This window comes from Triticum aestivum, chromosome 3A, assembly GCF_018294505.1.
Source record: "Triticum aestivum cultivar Chinese Spring chromosome 3A, IWGSC CS RefSeq v2.1, whole genome shotgun sequence".
Classification (NCBI taxonomy): Eukaryota; Viridiplantae; Streptophyta; class Magnoliopsida; order Poales; family Poaceae; genus Triticum; species Triticum aestivum.
In genome coordinates, this window is record NC_057800.1 from 65,371,815 (window position 1) to 65,388,432 (window position 16,618).

At 42.5% G+C, this 16,618-nt stretch overlaps 2 protein-coding genes and 1 pseudogene across 2 annotated transcripts; 2 read left to right on the forward strand and 1 right to left on the reverse strand.

Moving 5' to 3' along the window:
• Positions 1–2,188: 2,188 nt before the first annotated feature.
• LOC123056789 (uncharacterized) lies at positions 2,189–8,859 on the reverse strand (annotated as a pseudogene).
• A 517-nt stretch (positions 8,860–9,376) lies between these two features.
• Positions 9,377–12,403, forward strand: LOC123056790 (uncharacterized). The gene is made up of 7 exons (XM_044480060.1): positions 9,377–9,574; positions 9,737–9,952; positions 10,479–10,766; positions 10,845–10,997; positions 11,092–11,211; positions 12,004–12,098; positions 12,184–12,403. Exons 1-6 carry the CDS (start codon positions 9,377–9,379, stop codon positions 12,070–12,072), a joined length of 1,044 nt encoding a protein of 347 aa, XP_044335995.1. The 3' UTR covers positions 12,073–12,098; positions 12,184–12,403.
• Positions 12,072–16,414, forward strand: LOC123056791 (aspartate and glycine-rich protein-like). Its single transcript, XM_044480062.1, has 7 exons — positions 12,072–12,795; positions 12,874–12,947; positions 13,034–13,095; positions 13,185–13,245; positions 13,326–13,402; positions 13,668–13,859; positions 15,515–16,414. Exons 1-6 carry the CDS (start codon positions 12,072–12,074, stop codon positions 13,789–13,791), a joined length of 1,122 nt encoding a protein of 373 aa, XP_044335997.1. The 3' UTR covers positions 13,792–13,859; positions 15,515–16,414.
• Positions 16,415–16,618: the final 204 nt, after the last annotated feature.

Below are 16,618 nucleotides of genomic sequence, written 5' to 3' on the forward strand. Positions count from 1 at the left end.
TCGGCCGAAAAGTACTCAGAACACTAAATTTTGTCACTCGGAGTACAGCTTCAGCCACTGAGATGAGGTCGAATGGCGATAGACTAAACATCAAAATTGTTCCACTCGACGATGTGAAACTTTCTCATGTTGAAAACCCTTCCACTTTGTATCTTGCCAAAATCAGGTGTCAACATAGATCTCGTGGGTTTGACTAGTATTTGTTGACTGCCTCGCCATGTGCCGTCACTATGTTCGGACTAATTATCCTGATGATGTTGCAGCGCATGTGCTCCCCTGAAAAGTGCATGCGTTTAAGGACGCCTTGATGATAGTTTAGCTCCAACCATGTGCCGTTTGTTGATAGTATACGTGCTGGCTTAATAACGCTACAAGGCAACATAGAGCGCCACGTCCAACTCCAATCGATCGATTGCAGTATCTGAGTCGAGTGTGCAGGCGCTAGGGGTTACATATTGACTTAAGTAATTTTTAAGCCGTCTGAGGTACGATGTTGATTAGATGTGTAGTTTCTGTCAGTTAGACGCTGTATAGTGTAGTGTGACGTCTAGGTGTTGGGCGCTACTCAAAAAGTTTAGTTAGGTGAAATTTTTTCGTCAGCAGTTCATTTTATGAATTTTTTTCATCTACGGGTTAAATTTATCGTTTTTGCCAGCATGTCAAGCGGGAGTGTGTTGGCCGTAGCAGGCAGTGAGCAGGCCATGCTGGTCCCGCCTCCATGGAGCATCACGCAGAGGCCGCACACACGCAGGAACACACTAACACGCACACAGACCATATACACACACAATAGAAACAAAAAAACAGACTCTAAAAAAAAATTCCCAGATAACATGTGCGCGCACACACAACACAAAAGAAAAAAACACAACATGCAGGCACTAGCAGTCGGTCCAAATCTTGGTGCTCGCATTTATTTCTGGATTTATTTCAGGATTTCCAGCGATGCGCATTCAGTGGAAGGAGATGTTCCCGTCGACGACGAGACGCCTACGATGACTTTGTAAATCTCAAGATGATATGTCGGCTCAGCCTTTCGAAAATACTCATAGGGGTAGGGTGTGCGCGTTCATAAGGTGAGTGTATGCGCGTGTATATGAGCGCTTGTGTCTGTACTGATGTTCAAAAAAAAACCTTATGACCACATGGCAAGGGTGATAAAAATTACAAAGACGAATTATGTCAAAACGTAGCATAGTAGTAGCTTTTATTTTGAGGCGATAGGATAGTAGCTTATGTATACTACTCCTTTCGTCTCAAAATAAATATCCCAAGTTAAGTGTCTCAATCAAAGTTAGTACAAAGTTGAGACATTTATTTTGAGATGGAGGGAGTATAAAAAAGGAATCCTCGATATAATGGATTAAAACGAGGGCGGCCTAGTTGGCTAGCGCGTGAGGTTTATTACCATGTGGCCGAGGTCGAATCCCACTCTTGCACCAATTATTTTCCTAGGTGGGACCCCATAGAGCAGGGAGACTATTTAACCAGTCAATTGAACAAAATACGTAGCTCTACGGTGAGTCAGTGACCGTATAATAACCACAACTCTATTCAATGGCCGTATTAAGCGTATTCTAAAGTCCAGTGACCGTAGTGTGTTTTGACCTCAACTTCAATGACCATAAGTGTATTTGTCTCTAAATATTGTACTTTTGAATAGTTGGCTTTTGCCTTTCTCGATTGTTCGTACAAATATGTCGAATTTTCCACCTCCTGCTTCTTTTCATCACCTATAGATTAATTATTAGGCCAGTTAGCTTTTATCATTTTAGGCTGTCCTAACAAGTCTACTTAATATTCCATCTCTTTGCTTGTGTTAGGGACACATATACAAGCTTGGTATTATTTGTGGAATGACAACAGCTACATACCGCCGCTACCACCATTGCTTCTGCGCAACCTGCTGTCATGTCAAACTTTTGGCGAGCAGTGATATCTCAAATGAGGCTACGGGGTCATTTTGCTCGTGAGAACTCTTCTTTGCCGAATTCTGGAATGGAGCTGATAAAAGAATTGAGCAACAATCAACAAATTTGCCTTTCTGCTGCCCAGTGAGGGATTTGTTCGATGCGTATTCGAGTAAGCACTCATCTCATCCACTAATCTTATTTTATCAGTTATGATGGTTATGGTATAAATATATTCTTTTTGCGAGGAATGGTATAAATATATTCACGACATAATATAATTTTGAACCGCTCACTAAACTTTTTTAGAAATTCTGATGATCGGTCTTAACTCTTAAAGCAAGTATCACATCTGTGGACAGATTGAGATTGGGTTACAATATTGTAGATTTGTTTGACATGTATTTGTCATGCTTATAGGCAGTTCCCTGTCCTATTCTTTACACAAATTATTCCCGTGTAGCCTTATGGATAGGCCAGTTGCTCCAAGAAATACAGTTTTACTGAATCTCAGGGACAAATAAATAGCATATATGTGCACTGCTAATGACACTGACAAAAAGGTTTTAACTATGTAGAGCAAGTAGAGAGGAGCTGTGGAGCCTCGCCGGCAAGACGGCCCTTGTCACCGGTAGAAGGATGGTGCAGCAGCCGGTCTTCAGTGGAGGAGAGAGATCGCCCGCTCCGCACCATGCTGCTCTCGCCCTCTCCTCTTTTTTCTTTCGATACGAGAGGTTTTCTTCCACGCGGGGGGAGACGTGGGTCAAAACCCGATGAAATCCCTGCAGTTTGGGGTGGGTTTAAACGAACGAAGCCTCAGGAGGGAGGCCACATTTTCTGCAAGACCAGAAACAATGCTTCAGAAATATATACTGTAATATCTTGTTGGTCATGTTAAACAAGCGGACAAACATGCAAATCTGTAGTATGGCAGGGTACTGCTCCATGTAAAACAAACATATAAGCACCACATATTCAGTTCATAGACAAACACACCAGGAAATTCCGTGCAAGTACATTGGATACTGGCAGTCGATGAACAAAGAGAACAAGTAAAAAGTACGATGAAAAGAGGGTCTGAGGTTCAGCTTGTCTTCGCCATTCACCAGCAATGGATTATATACATAAGAACCTCAACATTTTTTATTTTGCATATTTACAAAACTCCTGCTAGAAATACCAAGCAACATACTAACATTTACTATTAGCTGGATTGTAAAAACATACCAAGAAGACAATACATAAATATTAAACAGGACAAGCAATTTGCAACAACAAACAAGAGTTAAATGCAGTACAGAGGACAGCAAGAAAACTAATCAAGTTCAAAGCACTGTATGGAACATAATCTTAGGAGTCAAAAGAAAGAAAGAAGAACACATATTTTAGAATATGTGCCGCTGACATCAGTGGTCCAGGAACCATATACTGCAGAAGTACTCCACAAGGCTAAGATCTAATAAAAAAGACGAGCACCTTATACTAGAAGCATTCCCAGCAGTAACGGTACCAGTGTTCTCCTTGAAACTTGGGCGGAGCTTCCTCAGTTTCGCTGGGTCAAACTAAGAGGCATAAAATGCTCATATTACATAGTAGTAGTATAACATAAAAAGGTTATACAGAATAAATGACATACTTTCCTTGTTTTAATTAACTACAAGACAAACTATCAGCAACTTTGCCAATAACAGAGTGTGTACTGCCTAATATTTCTTGAGCCTGGTACATTTTATATTTCGCTACAGAATGCATGAAAACACTTGATACAGAATGGAGACAGACATAATTTGTTTTTTACAGAATAATTTGGTTGTTTTAAAAGGATTTACAGACACTGCTAACAAAAAACATGGGATAGCCCTATAGTTCATTGTTTCCAGCTTTTGTGTTTGAAAAAAATTACCCTGTCTAGGGCTCTAGGCTCTTGTCTTTTTCAACAAGTACCGGTGGTTTTCCTCTGCCAACAGGAACTTCAACCTGGTAGATAGGACAGAGGGCATTAAGAAAACAAATAAAGGAATGGTTGCTAATATGGCAAAGAGATAGAAAATGACCGGAATGATCTCCCATGCAAAAGCGCCACTATCACGAGCAGCAATTCAGTGTCTCTGTCCCATGTCCACCGCCCATTTCAAGAATTGACTGAATTGTTGCCTCTAGGGCGCCTCCCGCAACAAGGTTTGAAGCAGCCTGACCATAAGTTTCTGCTTCAGTGCTGTACAAATGATGGTAGTAAAGATCATGTCAAATGGGTTAAGAGGAAGTAATATAACTTCTTGAAATAGGAAATGCATTTTATGAGATTACAAATCAAAATAAGATGAAATAAAGAACATAAATCAACTCACGAGACAGCAACAGCAGGAGCTGGGGAGGCGGTGGCAGCTGTACCAGGAGCACTGACAGGTACACTACGTCAGTAAAGGTAAGGATAGGGTTACCTATCTGCCAACAACCACTAGCCATATAGCATAATAATAATAATACAAAATTACAAATCAATGATAGGAAGCTATTATTTACTAACAACCTTTTGAGACTCTCCTGCTGAAGTTAAAAAGGAACTATACCAAGATATTAAAATATCACATCTTCAGTGACTGATAAAAAAGAAAGAAATACAGACTTGTGCATCTCATGGCATGTCATTTAAAATGGCAAAGCGGTATTTTATATACAAAAAATATCTTTAAAGAGACCAAAAAAATCTGAACACAACAGAATACACCTGAAAAAGATCAAATCAGTTTTTTTTAATAAGAGTAAAACTCACATAGGTGATGGCGCAGCCACTGCTTGAGGTGCTGGTGTGGCTGGTGCTTGAGAGGCAGGAGTAGCAGGCACCGTCTGAGTAGGGGGTGCCTGCGTAATAAATGCAGGTCAAAAAGTAGAATCTCACCAATAGAAACACATAAGTGCAAGTCATATATATATATATATATATATATATATATTGTGAGGAAATGAGAAATTTGACTTAACCAGAAAAAAAAACACAAACAGATGACAAAAATACGTTGAGTCAGGAGCTCATAGTTGTGAACTTCGTAAAATCTGCCATTCTATTTCAACTAATATAGTTGGCTCAGAGCTTAACTATCTCTGCCAATTAAAGAAACAACGAACTTAACCAGTACCATCATAGTTTCAGTGAAAAAATATGGCAAAAGGTACTGTCCGCAAATAACTCCCAAAGAATCATGACAAAGTTTTGGATATATGGAACGGGTGAAAGATTTTTTTGCCCCAAAAGAACATAAAGAGACATTAGTGGTGAGTAACCCATATCAGTCTAATCAAGTTCCAACTCACCTGATTTGAGGGATCCTTGGATTTAGCTGGAGCTGCACTTGATGAGCCCTTATTCTGTGAAAGGTCGAGAGTCAGAAGCAATAATAACAATCATCTATCTTATGATCAGTTAGTAGAAACAGTCCTGAAGCAACTCTAGGCTGTAGCCATACTAAAACGAAGTTTATAAAAAAACTAGGATCAGCAATAGAAACACCTACACCTTTTAAGACAATTCCAATAGACACTGAAGTTCATTACGTTCTGAGAGGTCAAGATCTTGATATCCGAAACAAATACTTCCGATGCACAAGGTATTGTTATGATTTTTTATCATTCTACGCATCGCTATGCTATTCCACAATTTTATGACATATAAACTAGTATCAAGCAGGATGCGTACCTGTCTAAGCATTAATCACAAGAAAGTTGTTTTCAACAACTTTGTTTTCCTCCAACGTAGTCTCATCGTTAAGAACTGACCCTTGGTATATGAGCATTTGTTGATCAACTGGGTACACATTCTGCCCTTGTGAACTCTCAATGAGCTTCTTTACATCAGAAACCCAAATCAATTACAAAGTTACAGCATTCTGATTGCAAAGAATCCAAAGAACCAGGAATTCACATGCTGGTAGAATCTAAAGGTTACGTAACCGCATACCATGTAACCACACTGCAAAGACCCCATAACTTTACACCTACGATTGTTTGGCAAAGACCAACCTATGATTCTACCATGCTGGTAGATTCTAAAGGCTACAGGTAACCACATTACAAAGTTCAAAACAGCAAAATCAGATGGCGACAAATGAATTTGATGAAATAGATCGATTGCAGTTTTTACTTTGTACCATAGTGTAGGAACTCAAATAGAAAGTTCCGGATAAAGGCTGATTATAACATTTTGAGCATAACAGTTGATTATAATATTTTACCAAGAGCCTGCACCCCAAAAGCTATAGCTGTGCTTCTCATTTGTCACTGCAGAGCAAAAAAACTCCACTGTAGGTAGACATTAGGATACTTGCTGGTTATTAAAATGGGAAAGGTAAATCCTCACATACGCGTGGTGATAGGAACTTTACAATGGTGAAACTGCACAGCATGTACACACGAGCTTCAGAACAGTAACCAATGATAGCAGTAACGCGCAACCAGAATTAAAAACAGTAGCTACGTTCTGGAATCTATTCAAGAAAAGAGCAGCCCTCATCATCTACGAAGTACACATTGCACAGCATCTACACATGACTTGGTAAAAGAATTATGCCTCAAATATCATGGAGAAGACAATAGCATAACTTATTTCCATAACTAAAAACAAAGCCCTATCGAAAAATGAACAGAAAGCAATCACATAACCAGACCAAGTGTAGCATCTGTTAATCTTATAGACTTATAAGGACATGAACTTATGCCAGAATTAAACCACAATATTATGAAACCTACACTACTATAGGATCACAATGTTGATCACAGATCCTGCACTCATGATAACAACTATGGCCCGACCACAACCATTAGAGAGATGGTACGGAGTTGATCAGGGCATAAACACATGGGAATGAATCAAGTATGACAAACTACTTGGTAAACACTTATCATCAACATAAACACTTGTTAAAAGATCAAGAATAGTGTATGTTTATCAGTCAAACTACGCTAAAGTAGAAACATATCATGATCACAGCAAGACACGATTCACAGCATGTACAAGCTCTAAAAATAAAATGAAACAAACAAGCACAGCTATACAGGATCAAATTTAACATGCTTAACTAAAGATAACCTCAATGGTAATAAATAACAAGTTTAGAGCATCTGTTCTTATCCAATCATGACAAAATAAAAACACATATAGAGGAAATATACACTCTGAAAGCAAATCCTAGCATGATGACCAAGAACCATACCTTTTGATCTACTATAGCTCATATAGTAGCAGAACCATGCTCAAATAGTTACTATATCAGGCCTCAAGTCATGGGATGGCCACCAATGGTTTCACATAAACAATTGAAGCGAAACCCACCGCCCTCACGGCCACCACCAGCTTCTTCATCTCTCTAATGGTTGTGGTCAGTGTTAACCTGAAAGAGAACTCTGCGTTTAAAATGAAGACTTCAACACGCCAGCACAAAGGGGTCCTGCCAGCCTTGGAGGTCTCCAAGCCGCAGCCAGCTCTCTCCTCGTGCAAAACCTCATGGCCGCGTCGTCACCCGAGCAGGTGAGCACAGAGGCTCCTCTGCCAGCGCGCGTTTGTGGAGAAGGCAGGCTTGGTCTTGACCTCAAGCATCTTCGTCGCGGCCACTCGACAAGCACAAAAGTGCCCCTACCCGCCAGCCGCGCGGGCGCCAATCAACGTCTCGGGCTGCTGCTTCTGCAGGACACAGAGATGGAACATGTTACAAATATGTAGACATCGATTCAAGAAGCAAACCAAGTAAAGTTTTGAACTGGGCATTTTGGGGGCATCCAACATCAAAACTAGTAAAACCGCGTCGCTGGAAACAACAAGCAAAGCACATACTGCATTAAGTTGGCATGGATCACCAAGACTGTAAGCACGCATGTATGCTAGGTTGGCATCAGTCACTGTACCGAGTTATTTGCTAACATGTGGTTAATAAAGAAAAGCAAAGTCAAGAATAGTCCCCATGTAGTTTGCAAAAACCAGATATAAATGCATCCTAGCTTGGCAACAACACACAGAGCACTACACTGACAGGCTAATTCACTACAAGTACACATGTTAATTACATGAAAAGGAAAGGAATTAAACATGCTGCTTGGCAAGTTATAATTAGATTAGATGATAGACTCGGTGAAAATCTAACATTTATAACTCAGTGAAGCAAATAATTTGCGCAGCGGCCTAGCACACCCAGCTTGCATCTTTAAATAAGATTATATATATATTAAAGAGTAAAATGTACTCAAGGCATCATCGTCACCTGAGCAGAACCAAACAATCCTATAGATTAAAGAATGAATTATATGTAGGTTTGTCAAACTTAACAGGTTGCTAATTGCGGAAACAAGATTCCTGGTATACAGATGTTATGATTCTTTTGTTGGTTATAATGCGACAGTATACTGATTGCTGCTGGCTTTCTTTACCTCGTGCATTTGTTCAGCCAACTATTTTTTGCTGGACAAGGAAGGCAGTGTTCATATTTCCATCCACAAGCAGCAGTGGTAACTGATGTGGTTCAGAAGTTGAGGTAGGCCTCACGCCAAAGGCGTGGACTTGCTGGTGATGTTCAATCAGTGCGCACACCACCCTTTGTGCTCCTGCGAGAGGGAGGAAACCCCATCAGGGAAAGGGGAGATGAGCGAATCAAATCGAACAGAGAGGAGCAGAGGGGTGAGAGAGGGGAAGGAGACCTTGAGGTCCATGGCGTGAGGGTCGGAGAGCAAGGAGCAGCGGAGCCGCACCCAGCTTTGTGTTAACCTAGAAGACAGATGTGTTTGAAACTGCAGAGTTGAACAAATCCACTAAAGAAACATCAGAGCGACGATGTGGAATGCTGTCGTCGAAGTACAGGAAGAACCGGAAGTCGCCGTTGTTGGTGTTGACGCTGGTGGTCTTTGCCTGCCCGCATAGACGGCCGGGGAGCAGCCAGCACAAAGGGTTGGATTGGAGGTCTCCCATTGTGCTCCTTATTTTGGCATAAGTTCTGTCTAATGGGTACTGACAGGTGTGAGCCACTGAAACATGGGGGTGGCTTCTCACCTTTAAAACAACACTATCATTATATAGACCCCCATCCAGAAGCAGAGCATGTTGAAATACATCAAATGCATAAAATAACTACTTAATAGTGGCTTATGGATTGGCAACTGGGGAAAATATATGGTAACACATCCCCTCTGGTTTCACGCTTCCCATTCAATATTACCTCGATCATGCACAAACATGCACCAAGCATGACCCATTTGATATTACCTCGATTTCTAATGCTGATTATTTTCAAAGAAAGACAGAACAAAATGGTAGTCATCTAACTGAGAAGCTGTCCCAACTATTCTGCTATGTTCCTGGTACAAACCAGTCCAAATTATTTCCTAATGGAGAATCACTGAAATTAAATGATGGCAGATCAAACAGCTCTACCATCCATCAATCTGACTATTTTCGTGGCATTTAACGGGAGGCGCCAGCGGCGCAGATGGCAAGCAGTGGCAGTCAGGCTGTGGCGGCGGCGTGGCGGCTGGGAAGAGAAACCCTACGCCTCTCATCGATTGGGACCCTTACGCGGAACCGAGCAACCAACACAGCACGCCACGCAGGGGCCAAATTGCGAAATACCACGAATGCCCTCGGCGGCAATGAAAATCACAGGCGGTGCCACGCGTCGCAGAAGAAGGCAACCGGGCACCTTCGCAACCACAGTGACTGACAGCCGTGGCCCACAAGTTGTGGGGCCCAGTAGTCAGTGAGAAGGGAGCAAAATCCCAAGGTGGATGCGGGACTAGGATGTCCCGAGCTGGTTTCGTTTCCTATTTTTGTTTTTTTATTTTGAAATCAGCTGGGGGGCTGGGTTTATGGTTTATGCAAGAGAGACCGGTGCCTACTCGGGGCTCATTTGTGTTTGGCCTCGCGGCTCTCGCCTCCCAGGCGGCAGGCGCTCCATATTTCCCACCCTTCTGACCCCGCCGCCGCGGCCATGGAGATCACGCTTCCGCTTCTGCGGTTGTTCTGGTCTGGAGACCAGCCGCATGACCCGTCGCATCACCAGCACCCGGTACCGTCTCTCGATAACCCCGTCCTTGTTCTCGACCGCGATTTGGCCTTTCTCCCTGAATTTCGTGACGAGGTTAGAGCGCATTGGGGGTGGGGTGCGGGTGGGGGTGGGGTGCGAGGATCGTTTGGGCTATGCATGAGGGGCGGGTTGGGGTTGGGGTTGGGGTTGGACGGGGACTAAATTTCCACTAGTTTTTCTCGGTTTGGGGGATTAACCTACAATGTGTATGCACTGCCTAGGATTGGGGAATTCGTGAGAAATTGCTGTGTGAATTTGTTTGGATCCCGTTATGCACACGACCTATATAAAATTATCAAGGTAACCTGATTAATTAGGGATTAGGTAGCTGGTATTTATGCAGGATAAGGTTGTAGCTCACCTTTGAGGTGATCAGTACCAATTGCTTTGTATTTTCCAATTTGTAGTATTATTATGATTGCTTCATCTGTTGGTGTTCCATTGCTAGCCAACATACCATACCTTGTATGTATGTATTATGTCCATATTAATTTCTCAATCGAATCAGGTCCTGGAGAACGCTGTACTTTCAGCAGCAGCTGGAGGATCTGTGATCCTTCTATTTTTGCCTCTCGTTGTCTGGTTTTGTACCAAATCTATGGAGAGAACTCTCAGGGTGGTGAGTACATCTTCCATGTGGGCTGCAGTTCTCAACAGTATGGTCTGGGTCTTCTTTACCATGGTCGTGATGGATAAGGAGGACTGCATGGAGCTTGTGCTCGCATATCCGATCGTCCTAGCTTCCAACTTCATATACCTGATGATCGTCTATGGATTTATCAACAGCTTTAAAATGGTATATACCTATGCAACTTTGTTTGAGTTTACACACATTTTGCACCTAATTTTCCTGACATGTTTTTTATTGATGAAGGCAGCACTGAGTAGCCTTGTCACTTTATCACTGGGTTATGTTTTCTATGCGATACGATTTCATCCTGATATTCCTGAGAGCTGGGAGATGCTTGGCTTGCTTGCGCTATGTTCCCTGGGATGGTCACATGCATGTTTAATCTGTGACATTCGTGTACGTATATTTGTATATTTCTGATCTAGTTACATTGCAGCAACTACACAGCAGGAGTAACTTAACGACAGTTCTCTTCGTTTCCTTTTTTCAGCTCATAGCAGGACTGCTCCATTATGTGATTTATTGTATAAATGTTGTCCTCAGCACCGCCTTAAATGGAGCGACCTTTTATGTCATTGCCAAAAACCACCCAGATCAGCAATTTGTTGTAGTAAGTAGCTCCCTGTTTAATTCATGCCGTTCTCGCTTATCTCGTGTTTTTATCATTCTGACTTCTTTTTTCCGAATTCTTGACCATGAATAAATTTGGGTCGCTGGTACATAAACATTGTGTTCTGTTGTTATTAGTTGTCCTGTATCTAATGCAAATATCATCTAACTGAATCTGTCATCTACCTATTAAGGCATGAACAATCTGTCATCTACCCATCTAAGACATAAACATTGTGTTCTGTTCTTATTAGTTGTCCTGTATGTAATGCTAATATCATCTGTACATAAACGTAGAAGTAATTTAACTATTATCATTTTGCTCCATAAAAATAAAGGTGTAAACCTTTCTTTCATAACGTAGTGTGTACTGCTACTGCTATCGAACTGCAGAAAGTATTTCTCTATTTTTCGGTTGAGATACATTTGACATTTCGGTTGAGATACAGTTTTTTGTTTGCACTTTCCTCACACATTTAGACAATTGGAAGAGTAATTGCCTTGCCTTTTGCATTTTGTGTGTAATTTTGAGATACGTATTTTTATTTTAGCCTTAACTTGATTGGTTGGACATTACTATTCTTCTGCATTTTGCTCAAAGTTCTAAGAGTAGTAGCCCGAAGTTGATGCGTAATGCAAATCAAGATGCACCCTTGCTGCTGATGAATTATCATCAACTTTCTAGTCTTAAATTGTTCAATCTTCACCATTCTGTTATATTGCTTTAGTAATATGGCAGATTTGCATTTAAGACTAGATGAGATAAAATTTGAAAGAATCTTATTTCCTGCAGTATTCGTCACTGATGGGGTTTGTGCTCGGCTTCGTGGAAGTCATGATTCTGATAAAAAAAACTTGTTGATGACAACTTCTTTCGAGCTCCCAACGGTAATAATCTCTTTGCCAACTTCACATTTCTCAAATTGTTTGAGAGTTGATACTAGTGGTGATGTGATCTATTGTCATTATTTAGATCATGCTCCTGGGAATGGCAACAATGGTGGCGACAATGCCAATGGCAATAATCTGCAAGGAGCTGGTGGCGACAATGCCAATGTCAACAATCCGCAAGGTGCTGGTGGCAACAATGCCAATGTCAACAACCCAGAAGGGGCTGAGGATGATGATGATGATGCCAATGGCAACAATCCTCAAGGTGCTGGTGGCAACAATGCCAATGTCAACAATCTACAAGGAGCTGGTGGCGACAATGCCAATGTCAACAATCCGCAAGGTGCTGGTGGCAACAATGCCAATGTCAACAACCCACAAGGAGCTGATGATGATGATGATGCCAATGGCAACAATCCTCAAGGTGCTGGTGGCAACAATGCCAATGTCAACAATCCACACGGAGCTGAAGATGATGATGATGATGATAGTGATGATGATGAGGATGATGATGATAACGATAAGGATGATGGTGATGACAATGATGATGATGATGATGAGGATGATGCCAATCCACAAGGAGTTCATGGCAACAATCTGCAGGAAGATGATGATCTACACGGAGATGATGTTGCTGATGACACTGTGAACAGGGGAGAAGCTGATGGTGAGGGACAGCCACCACCTGGAGAGAGTAAGGGCTTTCCTGTTCCTTTGGATTAAAGTTTTTTTTTCTGCTCTATAGTTTTATGACCTGAAGTTGTTCTTGAAGTTTGGATTGGTATTCCCGAAGGGGTGAAAGTTGAGAATGATACAGATGATGACTTCGAAGATTCTGGAAATTTTGTGAGTGTTGAAAGCTTCATTTAACATATTGAACTCTTCTAATTGGTCCATGAGTTTAAAACGCTGATTTCTTTTGCTCCTTTAAGGATGCTACTGACACAGATACCTTTTACGACGCTGTTGGAGATGACCTGATGAAAGATAACATGTACGATCTGGGTATTATATTGCTGTCATATTTTATATTGCTTTCATATTTGGCAGATGATTCTGACCTTATCTTTGCCACATCCTCAGGCCAAAACTTGTTACTCCTGAACACAAAGTTCCTCAAACTGTATCCTTCACCCCAAGATCTGTAAGTGTACCACCAGTCATTTTATATACCACTATGCATGATTAACATGCTGATCCCCTTTTTTTTTTCCTTTTATTAAGAAGAAGCCCTCAGAGCGAAGCTCATCTCACAGGTCCAATGGAGAAGTAAAGAAGTCAAATGATCGAACTAAAAAAGGGTACATGTCTTTTTGTCTCATTTTGTTTTTTAAATGGGCTCTTTATTCCATAGGGTACATATTTGTCATCCGTTGACGGCAATTTGACTGAACTGAAAGGGTCACACTTTAGACTAACATGTCATTCCATAGGGTTCTCTTCATTAGGATTACTGTGTGCACCCATGTGGACTTCTCATTGCTTGTTTGTTTGTAGAACATATGCTGTACACATTATATTGCCATATTACTGACAAATCTAAACGTGGCCTTTTCTTTGCTGTAGAATCAACCTAGCTGACAAAAAACCAATGAGGAATGCGCCAGCAATTGTAGCTCCTGGTGGTAGCTGGTGCCTGCCTCGTACACAGCGCAAGCGTCAGGTCGAAGATGGTGTTCAAACCCACTAAATATCTGAGCCCCCCACCCTGTCCACATGCACAGTTGCGGATGACAGACGACACTTGGTCTGACGGATGTGAGTCACTTGCTTCTACTCATGCATGGCTAGATGCGTAGCATCATCCAACAATCGTGCAGACAATGTTGTCCATGAAGTTTTCGGTTAGGCTCGATATAGACGCTCCCTTGTTTTTTTTTTCCGTTGTCGGAGTGGTGACCTGACACAAACTACTGGGCCAGAGAACCAGCCCAACTACCAACCTTGCTAAGAAAATAATGAAAAGGAGAAGCCACAATCGAAGACGGGGCAGTCAATATATATCCCAGACCCCCTACAAAAAAAAAATCCCAGACTTCTGCCTGTTAAAAAGCCTTCCGGTCCAATCCCGTCGCAACTCGCTCCATATCCTCACCGCATAGCCGCCGCCTCCGCCGCCCTCTGATCTCCCCCTTCTCTCGTCGACGCGGCGAGTCTGCTTTGCGCCCATCCGAGGCGGAGGCCAACAGATCAAGGTATGCTCCCCCTCCCTACCCTCTTCTAGCAGATGTACGCTCGCATCTCTTCGTTCATTCTCCTTCCCTGTGCAACTCGCCGATATGATGGCGCTCAGGTCGCGTCGACTCGGCGATAGGTGTCGATTCGGCAAAAAAAGGTGTCTTTTTCTCGCCTATCGCTCTATACGAACGGTAGTGATACTCTAGTCGCCGGAGAGGGTAGCTGCTGTTTAGGTTAGGGTTCTGGTATGGAGCACAGGCGGGCTTAGGGATTTTTTTGGATCGCAGGATGTAGAAACGTGTGAATACGATAAACACGGGAATTTCACGGATTTGCTAGTGCAAAACAGAGGATTGCTGGTCACAGGAAAACTGCAAGATGATTGGAAAACAAAGGCTCTGTTCTTATTCCTAAAAAGAGGTTGGAGTGTTTGGTCAAATTCCTGTGGAATTGAGGCATAGGAATCCAATCCATATGAATTTAGATAGCACCTGCCCTTTGAAGCAGAGTTAAACCATAGGGAAAAGTAAAGGATTGGAATCCCACAGAAATCCTATGAAATTCCTACAATCGCGCAGGGGTGAGCTGTAGACGTTTTAGTTGGGTGGAGGCCGCCGGGGAGGTGGGTATGTTGTTGAAGTATATGAAGGGGCTAACTCACCTAATAATTAAGAAATGCATATGGCTGAGTCTGCTGCTGCCGTGGCTGATGCTCTGGCCACTCTGACAATGTAAGCTGCCGTGGTCTGTTGTATGTACCTGATTTCGTTCCGTCTAGTTTAGTTCAGATCATGACTGACCCTCCCACATTAAAAGCTTACTTTGGTTATATTCATGGTTGATATGTTCAGAATGGTACTGGTTTCAGGCTTTTCATGAAAACCACTTGAACTGAGAACAAGTTGCAATCTATTGGATCACACAGTTTTGGGCTTAATCTGATACTCTGCGGGAACCATGTGGTCCATACTGTGTTGACGAGGGCTAAGCTAATGCTATCTGATACACTATAGCTGGCTTCATTTTAATAGGACCAGCTATTTCTCTTATATTTTGTGGTTGGGCGTGAACCTGCAGAGAATTTGTAGAATTATGTATACTCAGTCCTAGTATTATTGTTTGGTGATGGATCGCTCCTTTTAGAGAAGTGTAGAGATAATTTACAGTTTTTGCATCAATAAGATTCCATGTATATACAATATTTCTATATGTCAGAACTATGTTTTTTTTTTCAGGATACACTACAGCATACTTTGAAGAGTTGTCCTGTGCCAAATCAAGAAAGAAGGCACCTTTTGCCTGGAATCATGGCACCATCAGCATCCACTGGTCAGAAAGTCAACCTGAAGGGGTACAAGACCCTACCCCATGCTATTCAGCTGGTAACGATGATGTCGGGGACGTCTTCAGCTTCAACATTGACGATTGGGGACCAGAACAAGAAGTTCAAGGTGAGCCGTGCTTTGACGTGGATGGTGGTTATCTGCATACCGGCTACTTTCATTGCCATCACAGCAGGTTCGGCCTACAGGATGTATAACAAACCCATCTGGGCCGCCGGCTTCCCATCGAGGCTGCCAGTTGTCTTGATGTTGGGAGCTTACCTGGCAGTGGTGAACCTGGCGCTGGGGTACTTGACCCTCTACTTGCCACAGGCACCCTTCGCTGTGTGGAAAGCTCTGGATGATGTTGGTCTCAGGTTGATTGGCCTTGCCGTTATCTTAATCTCTGGCCCTGTTTTGTTGTCTGCCCAGGCGTGGCTGCACATCATCTGGGCTTGCCTTCTTGGCGTCCTCATTGCTGCCATCCTTGCCTTCTGTGTCTGTCTTGCTCGGACGTACAGCAAGTAGCCTCTTGCTACCATGGCTTAGATGCCGCCTTTTAGGCCCGTACGTGCAGTACGGGCCTGTCCTCGTAAACTAGCTAGCGGCTTAGATGCCGCCTTAGACCCGTACGGGCAGTAGCGGCTTAGATGCCTTCTTAGACCCGTATATGGGGCAGTACGGGTCTGTCTTTGTGAACTATACTAGCTGTCGTTTGCTAGTAGGATAATAATGTCGTCTCTTCAAGGTGAAGTCACTCTGTAAACAGTCTGCTGCTCGTGTGTTATTAATTATTATTATTATTGTCTTTTTTGTTACCTTTAGCAAAAAAAACTGTGTGCAATTGTGACTCTGTTTAAAAGTAAAGACTTTTTGCCAGTTTAGGTTACATTTAGAATTTTGAAACAGAGGGCCCAGTGCCATTATGACAAAACGTCCGCTGTCGTGTTCATTTGTCATAGTGGGAAGTAGTCTATACTAAGCGTCAGCGCGCTTCGCTGCGCCGCTCCGCGAGGG

What these genes read in the sequence shown, in the direction of transcription:
- LOC123056791 (XM_044480062.1), top strand. Translation starts at nt 12,072, where the DNA reads ATGACAACTTCTTTCGAGCTCCCAACGGTAATAATCTCTTTGCCAACT. An exon ending in GACCTGATGAAAGATAACAT is followed by an intron (nt 13,096 to 13,184) that starts GTACGATCTGGG and finishes CCACATCCTCAG; the next exon opens with GCCAAAACTTGTTACTCCTG. An exon ending in AATGATCGAACTAAAAAAGG is followed by an intron (nt 13,403 to 13,667) that starts GTACATGTCTTT and finishes TCTTTGCTGTAG; the next exon opens with AATCAACCTAGCTGACAAAA.
- LOC123056790 (XM_044480060.1), top strand. Translation starts at nt 9,377, where the DNA reads ATGGCAAGCAGTGGCAGTCAGGCTGTGGCGGCGGCGTGGCGGCTGGGA. An exon ending in GCCACGCGTCGCAGAAGAAG is followed by an intron (nt 9,575 to 9,736) that starts GCAACCGGGCAC and finishes TTTTGAAATCAG; the next exon opens with CTGGGGGGCTGGGTTTATGG. An exon ending in CAGATCAGCAATTTGTTGTA is followed by an intron (nt 11,212 to 12,003) that starts GTAAGTAGCTCC and finishes TATTTCCTGCAG; the next exon opens with TATTCGTCACTGATGGGGTT.